The sequence below is a fragment of the Notothenia coriiceps genome, unplaced genomic scaffold (assembly GCF_000735185.1).
Source record: "Notothenia coriiceps isolate Sejong01 unplaced genomic scaffold, NC01 NC01_scaffold00036940, whole genome shotgun sequence".
Classification (NCBI taxonomy): Eukaryota; Metazoa; Chordata; class Actinopteri; order Perciformes; family Nototheniidae; genus Notothenia; species Notothenia coriiceps.
Genome location: NW_011369641.1, coordinates 29,570 through 50,690, shown reverse-complemented (window position 1 = coordinate 50,690; position 21,121 = coordinate 29,570). Strand labels below are relative to the sequence as shown.

Sequence of the window (21,121 nt, the reverse complement as noted above, 5' to 3'; positions counted from 1 at the left end):
CTAACCACAACTTCAGCACAGTAACACGTGGCCTTTGAGAGTGATGGTCGTACATGTTGAAATGTCAGTTGGTGCAGACGGTTAAAAAGAAATCATACAAATCTAAAATAAGGGATTTTTAATCAACAAGGCATTTCTAAACACTACAAACCTGGCAAAGACTGAACTGAGAAGTACAGTTTACGAAAAGTGTTGCTGGCATTTCATGAGGACATGGAATATGTCAAATGATTAGAAACATAAGGAAACATCTATTATATTAACACAGCGTACATATAGCTTGACCTCTGGTGTTCTTACTGTAATGCATGCTACACTTTGCAATCATTTACACAGGTCTTAACACCCTTTAAGTCACTAAAACATACAACACATGCACCAAAACACTTATTGATATTATCCAAGGACCAGAGATATACTGTTTAGTTTTACTATTAGAAAAACACTAAAAATATTATTGGAAAAGCGTTTACAAGTGTGTATAATGCAATTGACTACACACCAGTTTGAACAGAAGGGGAGTTATTATTATGTAGGTTATGTTAACCTGGCAGTTTTAAAGTTAAAATATAATTATTCAGTTACATTCAACATATTACCTACATACTTTGCAATACTGTGTTCCAACTCTCCAAAAAGGCACTTTCTCCTTTCGCTCAACCTCCATCAAGTATGTTTACATCTCATATCGAAGCAGCTAAAAGATTTTACAATTTATTTTACATTAATATAATTTTACAGCATGCATAACCAGGGCAAATTATTGTAATAGTGTCTCTAAATGCTGTGGTTGGATGAAAAACTGACCTGCAATGAAATGCAGAAGTTGTCCGTGTGAAGCAATGCTGCAGGTTATGAAGGACTAACATGCCGACATAACCAAAAGTGCTGGAAAAGACTTTGATCTCTTTGTGTTCGTGCTGCAGTCCAAGTGACCTCGTTGCTGCTGGCTTTGGTTGGGTTTCTCTAGGCATAGGTACACATTTACTTAACTCAAAAACACAACTTAACCCAGTAATTGAAATAAATCAAAAAACATTAGCCTAGCTTTAGATTGGGAAATGATACATTTTGAACGATAATAACTGGCATAAACACAAACACCATGCTGGCTTCATAGTGTAACCATGTTATTATAACTGAGGGTAATGAGGAAGGCTGAGGGAGATTAATACTTTTCAATTCCCATTCGCTGGACGTAATCGTTGCAATAAATGTAATTAAATTGCCCGCAGGCTGGTAGTAATAGTTCAGCTCAGTTATTTATTTACAATCTAATTATTGGCACAAATGATGAGCATCTTTCTCCAACTAGAATTCTCTCTGTGAGAAAAGGAATCCAGTTTCCACACACAGACGTCCAGGTCCAGCAGCATTTGTTTTCTCCCACTTACACTACAAGTTCATCCATCTCTTCAAACATGGACCCTTTTCATCACAATTATATTATTCATACTATTTTAGACTATCCTCTTGGAATTGCCCAGCTGCTTTGGATCCTTGCTGGGCATGCACCAGTCGTCAGCCTCTATGCTCGTCTGGTAATGCCTTAAGGCTGACTTGTTGAAAACAGGGAGTCTCTCCACTGACTCTGAGGACAGGGCCTGTAACAAAGAGCAGAAGGGAACGTATTAGTCTTCATCCTGAGAGTGAGATCCAGGTCATCTCTTATGGGTAAATTCCCTCTGCACACTGCTTAAGTAAAGACAGAAGGGGTCTCTAACATGTGGTGGGTTACAGCATGACAGACATTAGCTTTGCATTATTTGTACGACGTAGGTATGTTACACCACTCAGTCAATACAGAATGTGTGCTTGACAGAATATGTGAACTCTAACCCAACTTGGCTTTCAGTGTTCTTTTTGACTGTGTGTAGAGGTGGTGCAGCTCTCACCTTCAGGTATATAACAGCTGAGGTGCCGTAGCCCTCCATAGAGTAGAGCTGCAGGTCTCCCTGGAAGTACTTGGCATACAGGCGGGAGATGGGCAGGCCGTAGCCAAAACCAGCCTGAAGGGAACATAACAAAGTTACACTTTAAAGGTCCCCTATTGTACTATTTTTCATCAATATATTATAGTTCTCAGTTATTTAAAAAACATGTCTCTGAAGTGTTTGGCTCCAAACACCAAACAGATCATTGCAGCATCCCGTAATCCTCTCTGTTTCAGCCCTGTTTCAAAAGTTCTGATTCTCTGTCTGTTACTTTAGATGAAAATAAGGAGCCACTCCCCACGCCCCTCTGAGTGATATTTGGTTAAAAAGAACACAATAGGCGCTTTCACACTGCAGTACTTTTCCCACAAAGGTTCATGAGAACTTAGTTCATCAGAACTCTTTAGTTCTGATGAACTGGAATAAGTCCCTGGGGGTGGATTAGGCAAATGAAGCCGCTGACGTCACTTCTTCTTCTTCTGCTTTGGGTTTACTGGCAGGCCGCAAACAACTTCACAGCGTGTACTGCCGCCCAAAATCCCCGGCCGGAAGTCCCCGGAGTTGGGGACTGGCTTCAGTAGAAGCTGCTGGGACTCCCAGCAGCTTCTACTGAAGCCTTCCGAGTAAATCACCAGAACGCCGAAACCTCCTCATCTCCACCGCTGCCATTTTTTATTTTGTGTTGCCATAAGTTAGTCTCTCTGCGTTTCTGCGCTGGGCTAATGCTAATAATGCTAATGCGAGGATAATAAAATGGTGGCTTCAAACACTTTTTTTTGTTTTACGGGCCGTGGTCTCAGTTATATACAAACATGTCTGGCTCGAAATACCAAACAGATCATGCATTGCAGCATCCCATAAACCCCTCTGTTTCAGCCCTGTTTCAAAAGTTCTGATTCTCTGTCTGTTACTTTAGATGAAAATAAGGAGCCACTCCCCACGCCCTTCTGAGTGATATTTGGTTAAAAAGAACACAATGGTGCTCTAGGAGGAGATTCAGGTGATAAGGTGGGGGGGGGGTTACCTTGGTTGGTGATTGGCTAATGGTTACACAAGCCAAAAAATCGTTATGACATATGACATCATACAGTGGCCAAAATCTGATCAGCTAATTTTCAGACAGGATTTTATATAAATGGATCAGGACAAAAAGAGAGGGGGTCTTTGTTCCTGAAATGTTCAGAATCTCTTTACACAGAGGGGACACATGTTTATGTAGAAGGGACAAGAAAAAGTGGATTTTGCATAATAGGTGACCTTTATCATATTAAGTGGATATTGTGGAGGGTTAAAGTCTTTAGTTTCTCTCATGGTTACAGTTGTATCCACTGAAAAGGTTGCTGACTGCATTCCTCTTTGTTCTCAGCCACTGTAATATGCCCTGTTGCTCTGAAGTGAGTCTCTGATTACAACAGGGAGATTTACTATGTGGGTTAGTTTTAATCCCATCTTTAAAATGCAAACACAAGCTTGACAGACTTAGATAGACGGGTTCAGCCTCACCAGTGGTGCATTGCGTGAGTTGTCTTCGTGCACTGGACTCGGAGCCGTGGAGTACATGTAGCTGAACAGGCGCTCGATCTTCCTCAGAGGGACTCCCCCTCCTTTGTCAGACATCTAAAGAATAAAGAGGAGGGACGTTAGGTTTGTATTCACATTGTTCTGGCAGCTCATCAGCTCTTGATCATGTGAATGGAATCTAAACATCAAATCAAGTCATCAGTTTTATTTAGATACTAACAAGGTCCACATGGATAGGCATACAGTAGAGTTGCTGGCATTGAATGGCACGACAACACTTGTTTATTACTATAATCTAAACAGGATTTTCTCCTTGATTTCTGTCTTTAGTACAATAATGCAGTCTTCCTTCCCTATCTGGGTCCTCATCTACCTTGATAGTGAGATCCTCAGTTCCCAGTGAGACGCGCACTTTGATCGGGGGCAGCGTGATGCTCGTCTCGTGGGTCTCCACTGTAGCTCTCATGGCGTTCTGCCAAAGAAAATACAAAGTGGATTATATAGTGGGAAAGCAGACATGTGTTGGCAGATAAAACACTGTTAGTCAGGCTTGTTGGTTACTGTACCTTGAACAGCTCAAACAGCATATGGTAGAGATGGGACGGCACATAGACAATGTGGAGGGGCTGGTTAGGGTTTTTGGCTGTAAAACAAAAATCATAACACTGATGATATAGAACAAGGGTGTCCAAACTTTTTTCACCGAGGGCCACATACAGAAAAATATATGAAGGGCTGGGCCACTTATAGAGGTATATTGCCTCATAAGTTCAGTTATAAGTTAGCAAAATCAATCAAATGTAGGTCAATGATGCTTGTGAGTGTTGGCGGCTCATCCCTCAAAACAGAAGCCTCAGATTGATTATAATAAGGAGAAATAGGAAGGGTGTATTTCAAGCTTTTTATGTAAATAAGCCATTGTTTTATATATGTTAGAAAATGTTTCCAACATTAATTGACTGAATTTTTTTGAAAGGTAGTCTTATTAACACATGAATACTACTGTGTAATATATGTTTACATTTGTATTCAAGAAGTACAATATAAGACAAGCACAAGTTTCATTTGTGGGCCATATTTCATTATACTTTTTGAATTTGCTGAGGGCCGATTAAAAATGGTCCGCGGGCTGCATTTGGCCCCCGGGCCGTAGTTTGGACACCCCTTAAACTATGAACAATCTTTATCCCTGACAGAAGAGTATACAGTGGATGCAGACAACAATCTACAAACTAACTGTGAGCTGAGACAGGCCACACCTTTGTAATGCAAAGACAAGAACAGATTAGAGCCTCTCCTGCCAAATAAACAAGGAACAAAACAACTCATTCATCATTCTGGAGTATTTGATCCAGACCTTATCTGCCAAGAAATGCTGGCCAAGTATGTACTGTTTGTACTCAAAGCCCTGTCTCATGTTCTGACTGACTTACTGCAGGAGGAAGTAGATGTATGGATTTGATTAAAGGGCACACTGTAACAATAACTACCACATGTTTTCTACTAAACTACAAATTCTATGAGTCTGTTTATGCATGTAATCATACTACAAACAGTAATGTGTATGTTAAAATAAAGCCTTTCTTTAATATGTTTTTGTTTAGGTTTTCACATTATCTGTGGTGGGTGCTTTAAATGACGAACAATCTGATGCTAAAGCTAGCTCTTGGCAGGCTCAGCTAGCAGAACACAGATGCAACAGGCTTCACTAAATAAGATTAATCCCACATTTCCTAATCCTAGGATTAATGAAAGTTCAGTTGAGAGTCATGAGCACAGCAGGGAAACTATTCCCTCACACTAGTTTTGCACAAATACCCAGTTGAAACAAAAGAGATACAGCAGAGGCATGAGTAACTTCAGAACAGATATATAACATCTGGAAATAGAAACACGAGGGTTGTTTTGTAGGACTTACAATTGACTTCTATGATCTCCATGTCAGGAGAGGTCAGGTAATACTGCTCACACAGCATTTTTGAAGTCTCGTAGGCATCTAGAAATTGAAACAAAAGAAAAGGTTGTTTGGTGTTTTTTTACTTCAGAAATGGAGAACAATAGAGGACATTATTTTTCTGTCATGTAATAAACCAGTTCACAGAAAACATGGCTCGATTACAGCCGTGTTCTCATAGAGTTCCACTCTGTATATTGACTCCAAAAATATCAGATGATTAAAGGTCAAACAGTCATGGTTCTGTGCAAACAGAGAAGTGGAAAATACATAACATATCCAGTGTGTGCGCGTGTTTATACATAGCTGTATTGGAAATGAGGAAGATCATTTATTACCTTTTATCACCTCCACCACGTCACAGCTGGGGTCGATGCTGCCAATATGTTTGGGATGGGCTGGGTTTAGAGACAAATTGACGCTGCCTTCGAAGATTAATGCTATAGGGCACAATATAACAAATGTCTGTCTCAAATTACGTAAGGATACAAGTCATTGTCAAAACACCCTTCTGTTAATATTAAACCCATCATAAAACACTAGCAGGTTGAGAACATTCGTAACAGTACGAAAAGCAAACAACAGCTCATTGACAACACATATTGCTGACATAACCAAAAACATACACTCTTGTTCATTCAACTAGAACGACCAAATATTTGTCATTATTATTCTGCAGATCATTTTCTCGATTACGTTTGAGAGGTTATAGCAGCAGTATGTGCCAATCTGGCGTTTACTTTTGATGAATTCATTATCAAAATAGATGGCAATCACTTTTTTTTTTGTCTCTAAGCAATCAAAGGCATGCTGGGTGTTTTTGTGGCTTTTCTATAAAGCAATCACAGTGCTGAACTTCCTGTGACATTTCAAAATGCTAGCTCTCAACCACTATCAGCACTGATTTATTGACATGAGCTTCGGGTGTGAGCAACTGTGTTGATTAACTCACAGTCTATCACAGAGTGCAATACTGACTGTGCTGGTTCATGAGCATGCGTGTGGAGATCCGGCTCATGTAGAAGCGGTCCAGGAAGTACTGGACGTTCTGGTTGGTGACGGGGTCCACGCCAAACGCATCCTTGTACTCCACAACACCCTGAGCCATGGTGGGCACCACGTCGTTGTGGCGATTCCGGACATTTACCAGAGTCTGTGTGAATCTGGGGGCAAAGAAAGGATGGATTCGGCGGTTAGCGTGGGAACATCAGTTTCATGGCATTGGACACATATTCCTGCTAAACAAATGCTTCCGTCAAACAAATGAACCTACTGTTTGCAGTGCTAGAGTTTACAGTTAAGGCTGCAGTTGAGCTAATTATAAAATGTTTATCCTGGATGTAAGCAGTAAAACAAGTTCTAACAGATGCTACTTAAAGGTGAGGTAGGTAATTGTGGAGAAACCAGCTCGAGTGCGCTAGAATTTGAAAATACACAACCGGAAAAAATCTGCCACTTCCTTACAGAGCCTCTCCTCCAATACACACGAACGCACACATGACCAATGAGGGCACGAGATAAGTTTGTGCACAGATGGAAGGCTGACAGGCAGGTAGGCCATCCAGTTATTTTAGCCGGGCCGGCTCAGATGATTGGTCGTGCTTTTTACAGTACCACGGCTTCCACAGATGACATTTCTTTATGGATTTTTTGTCAAAGCACTTCAGATATTCATTGCTATCGGGATGTTAAGAGCATTCCATGGAATGTAGCAGAAAGTGTATCTCGAGCCTGTTTCTCAAACTTACCTACCCCACCTTTAAGAAAAGCCTGCACCCAAGTGGAATATTTAAATATGTGCAGAGAAAACCAGATGAATTTCTCGAGATAAAAACACATTGCTGTTACTGGTCTGCATGAATGTGTCCTCTCTGTGGTGTAATTAGCTTAATGGAGCAGTCCTTAATCTTCAATCTTTAAGTCTCACAATGGGTTTCATGGGCTGTACAACAAGATGCGTGAACATGAGTCAGATCACACTTTGGACCACTCTTAACAGTGCAGGTTGGAAACAAAACAACTAGACACGGACATTCTTAATGTTTACAGACGCAATTTGTACGTACTTGAAAGTGTGTGTAAATGACTTACTTGGTCAGGACCTCCTTATCATCTGGATTCTTTTCAAGAAAATCTACAATCTCCAACAAACTCTGTGAATACCTGGCGGACATTAAAAAAGGACGAGTTAAAACATGAATATAGCAACTCACTCAACACTAGTTATTTGACTACCTACACTGGGAGTTAAGCCGTGAACTTGTGTTATACTTTGCATGGTGGAAATTCCTAACCATTTTAACAACTGTGCAATAAGTTAGAATAACACTGTATGTTAGAGTATAGTTGCTGTTCTCTGTAGCAGACTGTGGATGAAGAAGAGGACTAGAGTGCTGAGCTCTCTGAGTCACACTCCCTCGCAGTAGGAAATCTGGGTGAAAGGTGAACACGCACTGTTGTTGTTTGTCCCTCAACTAACCTTCAGTGCTTGCATTATGGATTATGTGACCAGACATTCATCTTGAAATAGACTTTTGGGCGACTTGTATTTTTCCCCAGTTTGCCAGGAAATATCAACGCGTGAACTCACCCCTCGCTTTAGCAACATTAACAACTCACAGATCTTTTGGCTGGCAATCCAAAGAGGTCTGCTGTCGCGAGAACAGAAAGCCACAGTAGGTACATGGCCAAATATAGACAGTACTGTGGCTCTGTCTTAAGTGAAGAGCGGGGGTGGAGTAATGACCTTATTGTTAACATGTCTTACAGGGACTTGAGCACCAAGCATAACATGCTCTGGTAAAGTCTGCAGCAGAATACTGTGTTTTATACAAATCTAGTGTTGGTGAAAGAAAACTCCAACTAATACATCTGAAAACCAAAACAGACAAAATGTGCCTCCACATGAACTTGACTGCACCCTTGGTCTCTCAGTTTTTACAACACCTTAATATTGGTGTGTGCACACAGATGAATACTGGTTCAACGCTACCTGTGTGAGGGTCATAACACAAACAACTGTTGCCGTGCGACAACACATACGCATTATCTTCAAGATCGCTATTGCATTTAAGGTACAGTACAACATGAAATTGGGGCGTATAAATAATCTGCCAAGGGGATTCAAATAATAATAGCATTGCAACATAATGAGAGAAAGTATGTTAGCTAATCAAACAAAGTAAAGCTCCAGGATAAATGGTTTCTGGTCAACAAGTTCACCAATAACACCCGGGTGAGAGAGGTGGATGTTAAAACAGAACAGACAGTCACGAAACCTAACATAACCTCCGATAAGATCGACAGGGATAATGTTTTTATCAGATCAAAGCTAAATGTCTGTGACTAGGTGAATGTCCCAAAACCAATGGAGGAACATTTGAATTCAGGTTAGATCTGTTTTATATTTGAAGCAAAAAAAGTAATAGGTCTTGAGAGATAATAAGAGGACTTTAATATTCCAGCAACTACCGGTTCATTACTAACCCCAGTTGAAACAAAAACGTTTGTATGGAAGATGTAAAGGTCAATTTTGGGGGGAAATTATTCCTACGATATTTTGCGAAAACAATTGATATATGATGATATGTAGTGTAGAGCTGAGCATACCAGCTGATGAGGAGCTTTAGGGATGGAGTGCTGAGAAGCTTGTCAGGGAGGAAGTCAATTTCTTTCATGATGTTGGCCAGCCTGACAGGAAGCTCCTGCCGCAGGAACACAAAAGAGGTCTTCTCACATGCATTGGCTGAGCCTGCGGTCACATGAGGGGAGAGATAGAGGAACATATTACTGAGCAAGCATCTAACTTCTGACCCATTCCTGTCACAGATACAACACTTTTCAGTGGAGGAATTCTGTCCAGGATGAATACACAAACTGTCTTTCCTTTGAGGAGGAACCTGTTGCGCTCATGAAATAGTAAAACCATGATGAAAATATCTGCATTCTTCCTTTCTAAAACAGTAATAGGAGAGGTTGCATAGCATACATATATAACCAAACAGCTGTTTTGTGTTGCTTCTGTTAGTCAGTGCAATGTTCATTTGTTTTACACTGGCAGTGGTGTTGTTAACTGAGGACATTTACTCAAGTTAGTACTTAAGTACAATGTTAAGGTACTTTTACTTTACTTGAGTATTTCCATTTTATGCTACTTTGTACTTTGAAACCATTACAATTCGGAGTTACATATTGTACTTTCACTCCACTACATTTATGTTCAAGTATATTTAGATGCCTATACTTTTGTTCTTTTACTTGAGAAACATTTTGAATGCAGAAATTGTACTTGTAAAAGGATATTCCTACACTCTTACATTTGAGTACTTCTTCCACTTCTTGTCCACGTCTGGTCCACTTAAAGATAATCAGTTTGCAGTAAGGGACACAATGAAGGACAGACCTGCATTAACATCAGTCTGCATTATGCACTTCACTAGTGTTAGCTGCAGTTTGTCAATAACCAGCTGTCGATCAGATACTGTGCATTGGACATGTGAGTGTGGGAGAGAATAAAGTAACATGCAGTGCCAGTCACAATCAATGCTGCTCGACATACTTACCAAAGTCAATGAATTGCTTCATAGACAATGGAGAGGGGGAGAACTTAGCAAACCTCTCCACTTGTTTCGGAATGCCAGCCACGGAGCTATTTTTCAGCAAAAACTGAGCGAATTTCATTTTGCCTGTGTTTACTAGATCCAAAATGCCCTGAATCCCGGGGACAATCTGTCCTTTCTTCCTTCAGCTTGCTCCAGTTTGACGATTGTTAGCTAAATAGGAATAAAGCGTCCACCTTGGTCAAATTAAAAACAATTCAAAGATGCTATAATGAGTTCTCCATCATTGTTTTTCGTGGGCAGCTGCTTTGTATCTCGGGAAGTCGTTGTGTGCCCTTCAAATGCAACTTCCAACAGTGAGCGGAGTGTGTTGTTGTTGGGCGGGAGGAGGAGTGACTGACGTGCAAACCGACCAATGGGAGAAGAGATTTCACTGGAACTGGAGGGCGCGTAGAGGAAGTGTAGGTTGAAGAGAAGAGTCGTGATAATTATTATAATTTAAGGAAGGTTCATTTAAGGGGGGGGGATGTGTTTTTTGTTTGTTGTTTTATTTTTAGCAACTTAATGTACAACAAATTGAAAATAAGTGCACTGATGAACTCAATGGTATATAATTTAAGTAAAGAGTTTCATGGCTGCAATATTAAATAACGTCCCTGTCATAAAGTCAAGTTCTACCAAAATCACTTATCACATCTCCTAACACTTTTCCTGGTGCTTTTACTATATTAATAACATCTGTTTAAGGTATCAAGGCTTTTACATCAAGGACTTTTTTATTTATTGCATTTGTTTAATTTGAGTGAATATTTTTATAATTGTTGTGAATATTCTCATAAAGGCGTATTAAGGCTTTTGCATCATTTTTTTGTTATTGCATTTGGATAATTTTAGTGAATATTCTTTAACCAACTTTTAATTTCTTTTTTTTATGTTTTATGGCCAGCGATTATTATCTTTATTTATTCCTGTATTTATCTCTACATTTATGAATGTATTACTTTACTTATTTATTTATTATTGTATTTTCTTATTCCTGTATTTATGCATTGATTTATTTTGTACTCATGTCATGTTCTGTCCTCCATATCCGTGTGCTCGTTGTGTGCATACAGGTATAAATTACCTGGACAAAATCACATCATAACAAGACCAACAAGTTGGGTGTTCATCATTTTAAAAACACATTGGTGGTCCAGAGATTAGGCATCGGTTTTTCATGCAGGTGCTCAAGGTTCATCACCCAGGGGAGGGACATATTTTGTCTCCTGCTATGCTGATGTTAAATATGGAGAAAAGATCCCCACCACTTTTTCTAACAAAGTGACGCCCATGACTTTAGAACATTTGAATACAGATGCTGCAGCTGAATGGAATGTTATGGGTTCCTAAACGTTTTTTTCTGAAAAGTAACATTTTTATTTGTTTATTAATATTATTATTATTTGTATTTATTTAGTGTTTAGTATAAGTATTTGAGTATTTTGTATCTTCTTGTGTTGACATTATTAACTAGATATTCAACATTCTCCTTCATATAGATTAATTTGGTGCTCTTATTAGATCATGTTATGAGTAGAGTCTTCAATTAAAAGGGAAGCAGAAGAAGACCTTTTTAACACGTGCTGCAAACATAACATAAGCTTCTTACGGCCTCCCCTAGCGACGAGCTAGCCCGAACACGTGTTTTTGTGTTGTTTTGAACGCTTTCCCGCAACTTGTCAGCTAACAAACGACATTTCTGACACCCTAGGCTTTTTAATGAACTGCCGTTCGTTGCACCGTACTCACTTAACCGTGTTGACGTGACATTACCTTCCGAAGCATCACCGACTAAGTTAAATATGAGTGGCCCTCCTACTAACGCTAATTGTTACTTGTCTAAAAACAAAGCATACATGTGGTTTAGAATGGCAGTTTCTAACGTGTGTATTTGTTAGTTTGGCTCATCCGGCGCACTTCTCCAGTTGGCCACAAGATGGAGACGTTACAAAAGCCACGAGACGAACAAGGAGGTTGGATTTCCTCCTCCTCTCCTCAACATCTTCCTACTCCTCCTAGGGATGTATCAGCGTGCGGTGCACCTGTTTTATCCACTATCTGGGTCATCATCCATCGCTGAAATGCTGTGTTTTGGTCATCAATAGCTGTAAGAAAAGATTTAAACGACCTATTCGGTGGTGTCAGAAAGGCCTCGACTCTTGTCATTTAGGCAGAGGATGTGTTGATTTTTTTGTTGTTCGGGGTGCAGCAGTGAGACAGCATCTTTGCCGGGTGACACATCATTATCAGCACGAGTGGACAAGGTACGAGTGAAACAATAACACTACATTATACGGTTATTTACGACCAAATATCCCCCTTTTTGTCAGCTTTACGTTAGCAAAGTTCATTTGTATTTATAGCAAGGCCTTCGTATTATCGTATGTACAAATACTGTCAAAGGTATGATTAGCTAGCTTGGAATATTCAGCTAATGTCAGTTAACATTACGAGCACATTTTCTTCTTTTTAAGGCTACATATTTAGCTGGGTATGTGTTTTTGTTATAGTTATACCATTTATTTGTCAGCAGAGTACACATCTTTTGTTCTTTTCTTATGTATTCCTTCCAAAAAGCTTCATCAGACATTGCTAAACCTCCATGGTCAGGTGCTATTATTTCTTAAATAAATGGGAAAGACTGATACAAATAGGTAGCCCACATTTCTTTAATAACCTTTTGTCAGAGATCTATTTCAAGATCCTGACCCTAATGCCACATTTAGTTTTATGTAATCAAACTAGTCTACTTTGTTTCCCAAACCTGAATATTGGCAACTGAGGAGTTGAGTTTAAATGTTTATTGCATGCATTAGAATATTTCTGGAGAAATGGTTCAAGTGTCACACCACTGTTGATATACATTTCTGCCCCGTATTGATAGCTTTTTTGCCAATATCATTTCCCTATCGTTTGCTGGGCCTGCAAGGTTATAGATTGGCTATGGATGTACTGCCACACCCATTTTTTGCATTTTGTGAAGCATCACATAGGCCAACGTGTGAAAATGAAACCAGAACATGTTGTGACAGTGTCATATGTTGCTCATTGTCTGTCTAAATGTCCTACTTAAAGCCCTGTAGGACATCATGTCGGATAAAAGTGACCTAAAAGCAGAGCTGGAGCGCAAGAAGCAGCGCCTCGCCCAAATCAGGCAGGAAAAAAAGATAAAGGAGGAGGAGAGGAAGAAGAAAGAGGTAAGGAAAAAAGTGAGTGACTTCAAACAACTGGCCACACTAGTGTGTATTGTTTGATTGCTTTTTGTCGGGCCGCGTGACACAAAAGGATGAGGTTGTGTGTGTCCATACGTATACAGTCATCCGGTTGGTGTGGGACTTTTTCATTAAAAACTGCATGCATGTGTAAACTTATCCTAAGCATTATGATGTGTAAGATGTCCTTTATCTGTGTCCTGAGCAGTCAGAGATCCAGCAGAAGAGAGAGTCCATCCCAGAGGATTCAGACCTGGACCGTAAGCGCCGCGAGACTGAGGCCCTGCTCCAGAGTATCGGCATCTCACCTGAGCCTTCACTAGGTACGTAATATTCACACACCCTAAACAATGAGTTCAACCGTAAAGGGTTTTCTCTGTTCTGTTGTGATTTTTATGCTAAATATAAAGATTTTTTTTGTTTGTTACTATACATAACGTTTAAGGACCATGAAAGGTTCTAAAATAACACCAAACTACATTAATATAGCTCTGACACACCATTTAAATGTTTTAATCAATACTCACTGTGAAGTAAATCTAAGATGCCAACAACATCCTACTGCATGTTATTTAACAGATACAAAAAAAACAAGGTACATTTCTTTTATTTTTTGTGTTGCCGTGACTGCATGATACAGTTTTATATGTATGTTTGGACTTTTCTTTATGTTTTTTTTAATAATTACTTTGAAGTGTTACAACTCCCTTTTTATTGCCTTTCTCTCCTCAACTCTGGTTTTTGATTACTCTGAATAATAAGATTATAACATGATGCTGCTTCTCTTAACTTTACTTGTACACAAGGCAGATATTTAATGTAGGTTTTATCCCCAGGGTCCTTTCAGCGAGCGTTTGGAAGCACTGTTCTCTAGCGGTCTGAAATTGTAACAACACCCTCAACACCTCAGAACTGGGTCAATGCTCTGTCTGTTATAAGCTTATGTTATTTATAACGCATCTTCACATGAAGCGAGTAAGATCCTATTAATACAAAATCACAATGCTTTGATGCTTTGCCCTGCCTCTCCTTTCCTTTAAACATGCATTTGTATTTTCCATCACTCTATTTAAGTGTATTTCTTGCAGCCTTTAATGTTAGATTCATGTTATTTTCCTTATTTAGTCCCGACCCCTCTGTCCCCCTCCAAATCACTGAGTACCCCCAGTGAGACGGGAAGCCAGGATTCAACTGATGGAGGAGCGGTGGGCAGGTAGGCAGAAATCACAAACATCATTCCCAGGTTCAATGCCAGAGGTCTTCTTGGTTCGTTAGTCTAATTCAAGCAATGCTAAATGTCAAGGACCTTTCACACTTTCAAAAAAGGTTTGCTCACTCTTACAAACCAGACACTGTCTTCAGAGGGATAGATTGGGTCTTTAAAGCAGGTTTTCATGATGTTGTTAGACATAGTCTTGTATGGTGGTTGGCACTCAAGAAATTCCGAAGCTATGCAATGCAATGTACTACTGTGATTGGGGAGCAGCAGCTAAATGTGTGTTATACGGATAAATAAGGCACATCCAAGCAAAAAGTCTAAATCAGTTTAATTGTTTGTTATATTTAGAATATATTTAGAGCTTTACTTTCTGTTAGACACACACCCTTTCCACAGGGTAACTGAAGCGGTTATGTATGGTCTCCTTAATGCCACCAGGCTCCTATAAGAACAAAATAAACAGTAGCTTAACCTGGCAGAACATGAGCGTTTTCAGTCAACTGCAGCCTCGCTTGATTAGTTAGTTTGTGTTGTTGTGGTACAATATTCTGACTACAGCACACATTTGAACTGATGTGGAAAATGACCCTAAACAGTGCTTTATACAACCCCACCAGTGTTTCCCCTAGGATGGAGTCATAGCAGCTAAAGCACGCGGGCCCAGCATAATGTGAGCGCGGAGTGCGTGGAATTTTTTTGTGTGTGCGCGTGCGAAATGCGCCCCGCCAATATGTTTCTATGTGTCTGCCAGCACAAGAAAGGCTCTTGAGGCCTAGTACATACAGTGGCAATGTCTCAAGTCATTGCCACTGTATGTATAGGCCTCAAAAGGTGTATTTTGCTAAATCTTGAAAATGTTGCAAAATACACCTTTATTGAACATACAGTAACACAAATACTACAAATCCACATAACACACAATCAAAAATAAAATGTATGCGATTTAATTATTTTAACCTTTATTTGGGGGTGGACCTCACCTCCTCTAGGGGGGTCCGGGGGCATGTTCCCCTGGGAAAATTTATTTTTAAAATATTGAAGTTAAATGCATCAATCTGCTGCACTTTGAGAGCTAAATGAATTGATGGATAGATACAGCTCTCAACACTCAGATGAAAGGGAGCTGTGTACTTTTCAATAATCCAAACATCTTTAGAATATGATCTCAACCAATAACAAATCATTTCAACTTGTTTATTCTTATCTTATGTTACCTAGTTAGTATTCTTTCTTTTTATTTATGCATATTTTAATAATCACTCCCCCTTTAAACTGTATTGTTTTTACTGCCCTCTAGTACACATTGGAATGATTTCTTACTTTATCTTTTACAACTATCTTAAATAGATAAAGGTGTGCTCTCTCTCTCTCTCTCTGTCTCGCTCGCTCACAGAGGCTGTGTGCTCCTCCGTGGCGATGACGGCTTACGTTAAAAATAATAATAAACATATTTGTAAAGTGGGGGGACATGTCCCCCCTGTCCCCAGTGGAAATAACACCATGCGTATGTGTGCGTCAAGTGCAATGAATAAATATGCAAGTTGCAACACACAGAGTAAAGCTCTGCCCCTCATGTGGAGTATAGGCTGGCATGACTAGGCTGTGTTCAATGGGGCTGATGTGTTGTGTAGATTCTGGCAGAAGGAAAGGTCAAACTCGCGTCAAACGCAAGCGCCACTTATTATTATTTTTAATTTATTAAAAAAAAGTTGCGCCGCTGTTGAATGTATATAGGGGAAACACTGCCCACATTAAACGTTTTTTCATGTGGCCAAAAAAAACAGAGAATGTGAATCTCTGTGAAGTTTCTTTTGCCATTTTGTCACTTTTGACACATATTTTGTCTCCTTTCTTGTAAATGTCTCAACAGGTTTAGGTAAGAATGAGTGTCACTAACTGTGAGGTTGTGGTGCCTTGTTAGGTTTTAAATGTGGTATCTGTCTCTTGTCATGGCATCCGTTGTTTTGATGACCACTGTACAGCTTGTTGCTTCTCATAACTAGTTTTAGGAACATTAATGTCTCAGCTGCGTCCTTCCTGCAAATAGGTTGTTGGTTTGAACAAAGAGATGCTATTTTTGTTTAGATATTACTTGTGAAAGTGAGTTAATACATTTAAATACAACCAGCCATAGTGAGCCAGTAGTGAGCCATTAGCTGTATAGTAGTAGCTCCTCCCCTTTTGTTACTGGGGATGTAAAGTGCTTACTAGCTGATGTGTCATTCATGCGCCTGCATTTAGTGATATGCTTATACATCCATAACACACCAGACCAGTGGAGCAACTGTTTATCTTATAAGTTCTGCACATGGCTGCTCTGCTGAATAAACCTGCAGCTGAGAAGCGAGTGGTCATCAAGCACTTTCCATTTGCTTCTTAATGGCCGCTGACTCTAGATGTCAGTGTGAGTGATGCCCTCAGTGATGTGTTGTTCTGGTGTGGCCAGGAGTGGAATTGGGGATAAAGAACACGTGGGAGACTCTATAACGTTTCTGAGTATAAATAAATTCTCTTTATATGAGACTTTCTTTTTCTTTTTAGCTTTTACAAATTGGATTTTACAAAACGGTGAGTTAGATCCACTGCCTGGAATGCAATTTCTTCCCCCCAAATCCACCCTGGATGATGGCATGCCATTTTGAGCTTCTCCATTTGTGGCTGTGTATGTGTGTGTCCCTTCTTAGGTCAGGTTTCTCTAAAAACAAGTCCCAAGCACAGACTTCAAGGTAAGCATTTTCGCGTCAAACCAAGGAACCCTCCCCCCACCTTCCCCTTATTTGTTAGCCGAGTTTTCCCTCTAGTGAATACAGAAAGGCACCTGCAGGGCTGTCAGTGGTCTCAGAAATGTGTTCGCATCTTGATTTTTAAGATCAACATAGCTTCCCTCGCTCCTCTGCTTCTCCTCTGGCTACTTCCTGTCTGAAGCCTTACTGTCTCCCTTTCCACCAACTCAAAAGATTTCTGTTTGCATGAGTTGAGCCACAGAAGTCTTTTCAGCCTTCACAGAGTTGACAATCTGCTGCTTAATGTGTCATCACCGTTACTACCAAACAGCCAGTCTGTCAGGCTAAAGAAATGCCTTGCCACTCTCACCTGGCGCAGTGTGGCACAAGCTGAGTGCTGATAGGCATGTTCACTGGCCCTGAAAGGTATCATCAAAAAGTGAAGCGATGTGCGTTAGCCTTTCACTGTTAGTACATTTCAAACAAGTTGCCATACAACTCTCTCGGTTTCAGTTGCTGTTTGATTTCCCTGTAAGCAAGTGATTCCTACATCCCCCAAATAAAAACATGTATAGCTTCTAAGAAGTATGCAAATGCATCGAATAAGATGATCAATTTCCTCAAGGTTTGGCAAACTCATTGATCCTGCATGGCAAGCATATTGTCATGGATGTCGTGCAAGCTAAATCTTTATAAATGCATTTTAATTTGATGTCCATATGATGAATGTTATCATGTACATTTGTACATAGATGATGCATGTTTTTTTTTGTCAGTGTGAGATGTTGCTTCAATGTTCATGGCTTACATGCATCAATTGGTACAAATGTGCATATACAGTATTAGATATATAATGTCACAGAGGAATATGGATCAATGTCATACATGTTGCTAAAAGTGGATTCTGAAAAATCCAAACACATATTTCTACAGAGATTTCCTGCATTTAAAAGTCATGAGGACAAATTGTTTTCTCACTTGAATAACAATGAAACCTTTTTCCATCAAACAAGTTTTGTCCATAACTGTATATGTATTTTCAAACTAAAATATTCCTGGTAGAAGACCAAGATATCTATTCCTAAAGATAAGCATAGATCTTCAAATAAATAGCACATATAATGTGTCCCTAATGTATCGCTCCCCCAAGATATATCCACTTATCTTCAAAATATGTCATGCATGAAAGTTGATGGGAGTCCTTGTGTGGAGCTGCTTTTTAGACAAGAGGTCTGTGAGTGAGTGTGTCCGCCCATACATGTGGTTTTTGTGAACCTTTAACACATGTGCCATACTTTGTGTGTTTGTTATAACATGTCTGTTTGTAAACATACATGTCCTCTCTTGCCCCCCCTGTTGGTGACACCAGGACGCTGCAGTGGGACACAGACCCGTCTGTGCTGCAGCTGCAGGCTGATTCTGAGCTCGGGTACATCTTCCTTTTCTCCTTTAGTTCACAGACTGACAATAAATGACACCTTATTTGACATTAAATGGCATATACTGTATTTATAGTCTAATATATGATTCCATTTTAAGGCTTAACCACTCAAGTGACACAGTCTTTTGAATATTAACAAAGTGGTTTCTAGAGAAACAAGGCCCAACATTCAAACTTCTGTACAAATACAAATCTGTATTAAGGTTAATATAAATGTATGATCAACATCTTTTGAATCTTTTGAATCTGAATCACTCAATCCTATATTGGAAAATATGTTACATCAGGCAGACTTCTCTTCTAGATTCCTCCTAGAAGGAGTTTGCACCAAACAGCAAAAAAGTTGTAGCAAGAAGTGTCTTGCAATATAACTAGATAGATATATAGATAGATGGATCCCAATTTGGGAAATTATTTTGTCGCAGAAGTGTGTTCAGACTTTATAATACAATACTTAAAATACTTAAAAAAGTGGAAAATAGAATTAACAATTAAAAATAAAATGAAAAATATTACATAAAATATAAACAAAACAATATAAAATATTCTGGATAATTAAAATAAAAAGTCAAAAATACTGCAAAATACTTCAAAAATACTACAGGATCCAACATACTACCACTATTGAGCATCCACACATCCTAAACATAAACACACAAAAATAACTCCCCATATCCCCACTGTGCAATAATCATGATCTGTCTCTATGTATACACTGTAATATTTATCATATATATTTGATCATAATTCTATTTTATTCATTTATTTATTAATCGAAGCTGTGTGCACTACTTGCTGGTCGAAACTGTCAGACCTTTTAATCTGTGTTTTTAATAAGTTCTGTTTTCAAAGCACCTTCTGGAGTAGTGACTATAAATCTCGTTGTATTCTGTACAATGACAATAAAAGCTTTTGAATTTGAATTAATGTCCAGGCTGAAACAATGTATCTTGCAGTACTGTATACAGGACACATGCAGTTAATGCACATTATAACTATGCTAATGGGAACATCTTGTCTCTTGTTACCCAGGCGCAGGATGCAGAGACTGGGAGCCTCGAAGATCACACAGGTAGACTTCCTTCCCAAAGAGATGGTCGCTTACTGCAAGGAGACACAAACGCCTCTCAACTCCCACCTGTCTGAAGGTGAGCAACATGTGTGTGGCTTCTCTTAGAAGTCAATATCCAAGTCTAAGATTCAAGCTGTTTCAGTTTCTGGCACCAAAGTTCACAAGAGGCAACAGAAGTTCTCTGGTTGCAATGATTGTAGACGTTGTGCGGTTGAAATGGATACTCCTTGTGTTAGTCAGTTCACAGCCTGTAAACCCTGAGCAATTTCAAGGCTGACAGATGAAAGATACCTGAGAGGATTCCTGATGGAGGTCGGAGCATTGCTGCGTATATATGCGTTATACACACACATCGATGTATGTTGGTGTATTTGATGTATTCCTTACCACTATGGACAGTTTAGTGGGCTTGAAGAGAAGGAGCTGTCATTCATTCCTATATGATTTGGTCTGGGAAGAAATGCTACTTAAGGAATGTTTTTTTTTGTCCGTTCTTGTGGGTTTGCATTGTGGGAAATGTATATGTGCCTTTTTGTGTCTCTTTAAGTGGGCGTGCATGCGCATGTCTGCACTGCAGTTCCTAAACACATCCATATGCTGAGAACTGAGGTCAGTCCTGCACTGGATTTGGCATAACGTTGCAGAAGCAAAAATACAAGGCATGTAGATTTGAGTATATCTTTCTATTGGAGGGGAAAGATGGTGGAGATTTGGATGGAGCACATTTCTTGACAGCCTTTGTTCTTATTCCAGATGCAGAAATGGCATGTTCACGTGTAGGAATGCACATACAAGTACTACTCCACCTACGCTCTCCATCCAAACCTACTGCCAGGCATGTGTATAAAACACACACACACACACACACACACACACACACACACACACACACACACACACACACACACACACACACACACACACACACACACACACAAACTAACAACGCACATTCACACTCACGCACACACAAACACATTATACACACCCCCATCGTCTGCTCCATCTTCCCTCTTGTAGTTGCCAAGACAGCTGGCAGCCATGTGACTGTTAAGGGGTTGTACTTCCTGTTTCCTGTCATTATAATAGATGGTCTGGTGTGGATTCCACTGCCCTCCTCCAGCACGCAAATACACACACGTCTGTCCTGATCAGCATCCAATCTGCCCGCCTCCACTCCCCCCACTTCCTTGAAAGAGCGAGGAATAGATCATTTTATTCAACAAGTGCACTGACTCACTCATGTGTGTGCTGGGAGACATGCATGCACGCACACACACACACACACACACACACACACACACACACACACACACACACACACACACACACACACACACACACACACACACACACACCAGAGTCTGAATTGTACATACAAACAGACTTGGTTGTTTCGTTTACCTGCAGTATATTGAACGCCCAACACAAAAACANCGACGAC

At 39.8% G+C, this 21,121-nt stretch overlaps 2 protein-coding genes across 6 annotated transcripts in view; one reads left to right on the top strand and one right to left on the bottom strand.

Moving 5' to 3' along the window:
* Nucleotides 1-103: 103 nt before the first annotated feature.
* Nucleotides 104-10,339, bottom strand: pdk4 (pyruvate dehydrogenase kinase, isozyme 4). Of its 2 annotated transcripts, XM_010792993.1 has the most exons (11): nucleotides 9,972-10,334; nucleotides 9,019-9,160; nucleotides 7,501-7,572; nucleotides 6,388-6,572; nucleotides 5,748-5,849; nucleotides 5,374-5,451; nucleotides 4,022-4,098; nucleotides 3,829-3,927; nucleotides 3,438-3,551; nucleotides 1,896-2,009; nucleotides 104-1,604 (listed from the first exon to the last, which is right to left on the bottom strand). In XM_010792993.1, the coding sequence occupies exons 1-11, from the start codon at nucleotides 10,087-10,089 to the stop codon at nucleotides 1,461-1,463; spliced, it is 1,245 nt and encodes a 414-aa protein (XP_010791295.1). In that variant the 5' UTR covers nucleotides 10,090-10,334; the 3' UTR covers nucleotides 104-1,460. The 2 variants fall into 2 exon arrangements, with proteins under 2 accessions (XP_010791295.1, XP_010791296.1); XM_010792994.1 differs by lacking the exons at nucleotides 104-1,604; nucleotides 1,896-2,009; nucleotides 3,438-3,551; ... (1 more) ...; nucleotides 4,022-4,098; nucleotides 5,374-5,451 and having other exon boundaries at nucleotides 5,760-5,849; nucleotides 6,362-6,572; nucleotides 9,972-10,339.
* Nucleotides 10,340-11,993: 1,654 nt separating this feature from the next.
* LOC104964251 (cytoplasmic dynein 1 intermediate chain 1) overlaps nucleotides 11,994-21,121 on the top strand; it is a 37,737-nt gene continuing 28,609 nt past the window's right edge. Inside the window, exons 1-8 of one of the 4 annotated variants that reach the window (XM_010792989.1) lie at nucleotides 11,994-12,274; nucleotides 13,086-13,219; nucleotides 13,431-13,545; nucleotides 14,348-14,435; nucleotides 16,983-17,009; nucleotides 17,126-17,167; nucleotides 18,534-18,593; nucleotides 19,638-19,753. In XM_010792989.1, coding sequence (XP_010791291.1) covers nucleotides 13,100-13,219; nucleotides 13,431-13,545; nucleotides 14,348-14,435; nucleotides 16,983-17,009; nucleotides 17,126-17,167; nucleotides 18,534-18,593; nucleotides 19,638-19,753 — 568 coding nt within the window. In that variant the 5' untranslated portion in view covers nucleotides 11,994-12,274; nucleotides 13,086-13,099. The remainder of the gene's footprint in view (nucleotides 12,275-13,085; nucleotides 13,220-13,430; nucleotides 13,546-14,347; nucleotides 14,436-16,982; nucleotides 17,010-17,125; nucleotides 17,168-18,533; nucleotides 18,594-19,637; nucleotides 19,754-21,121) is intronic. The other 3 variants (XM_010792990.1, XM_010792991.1, XM_010792992.1) reach the window with 3 other exon arrangements.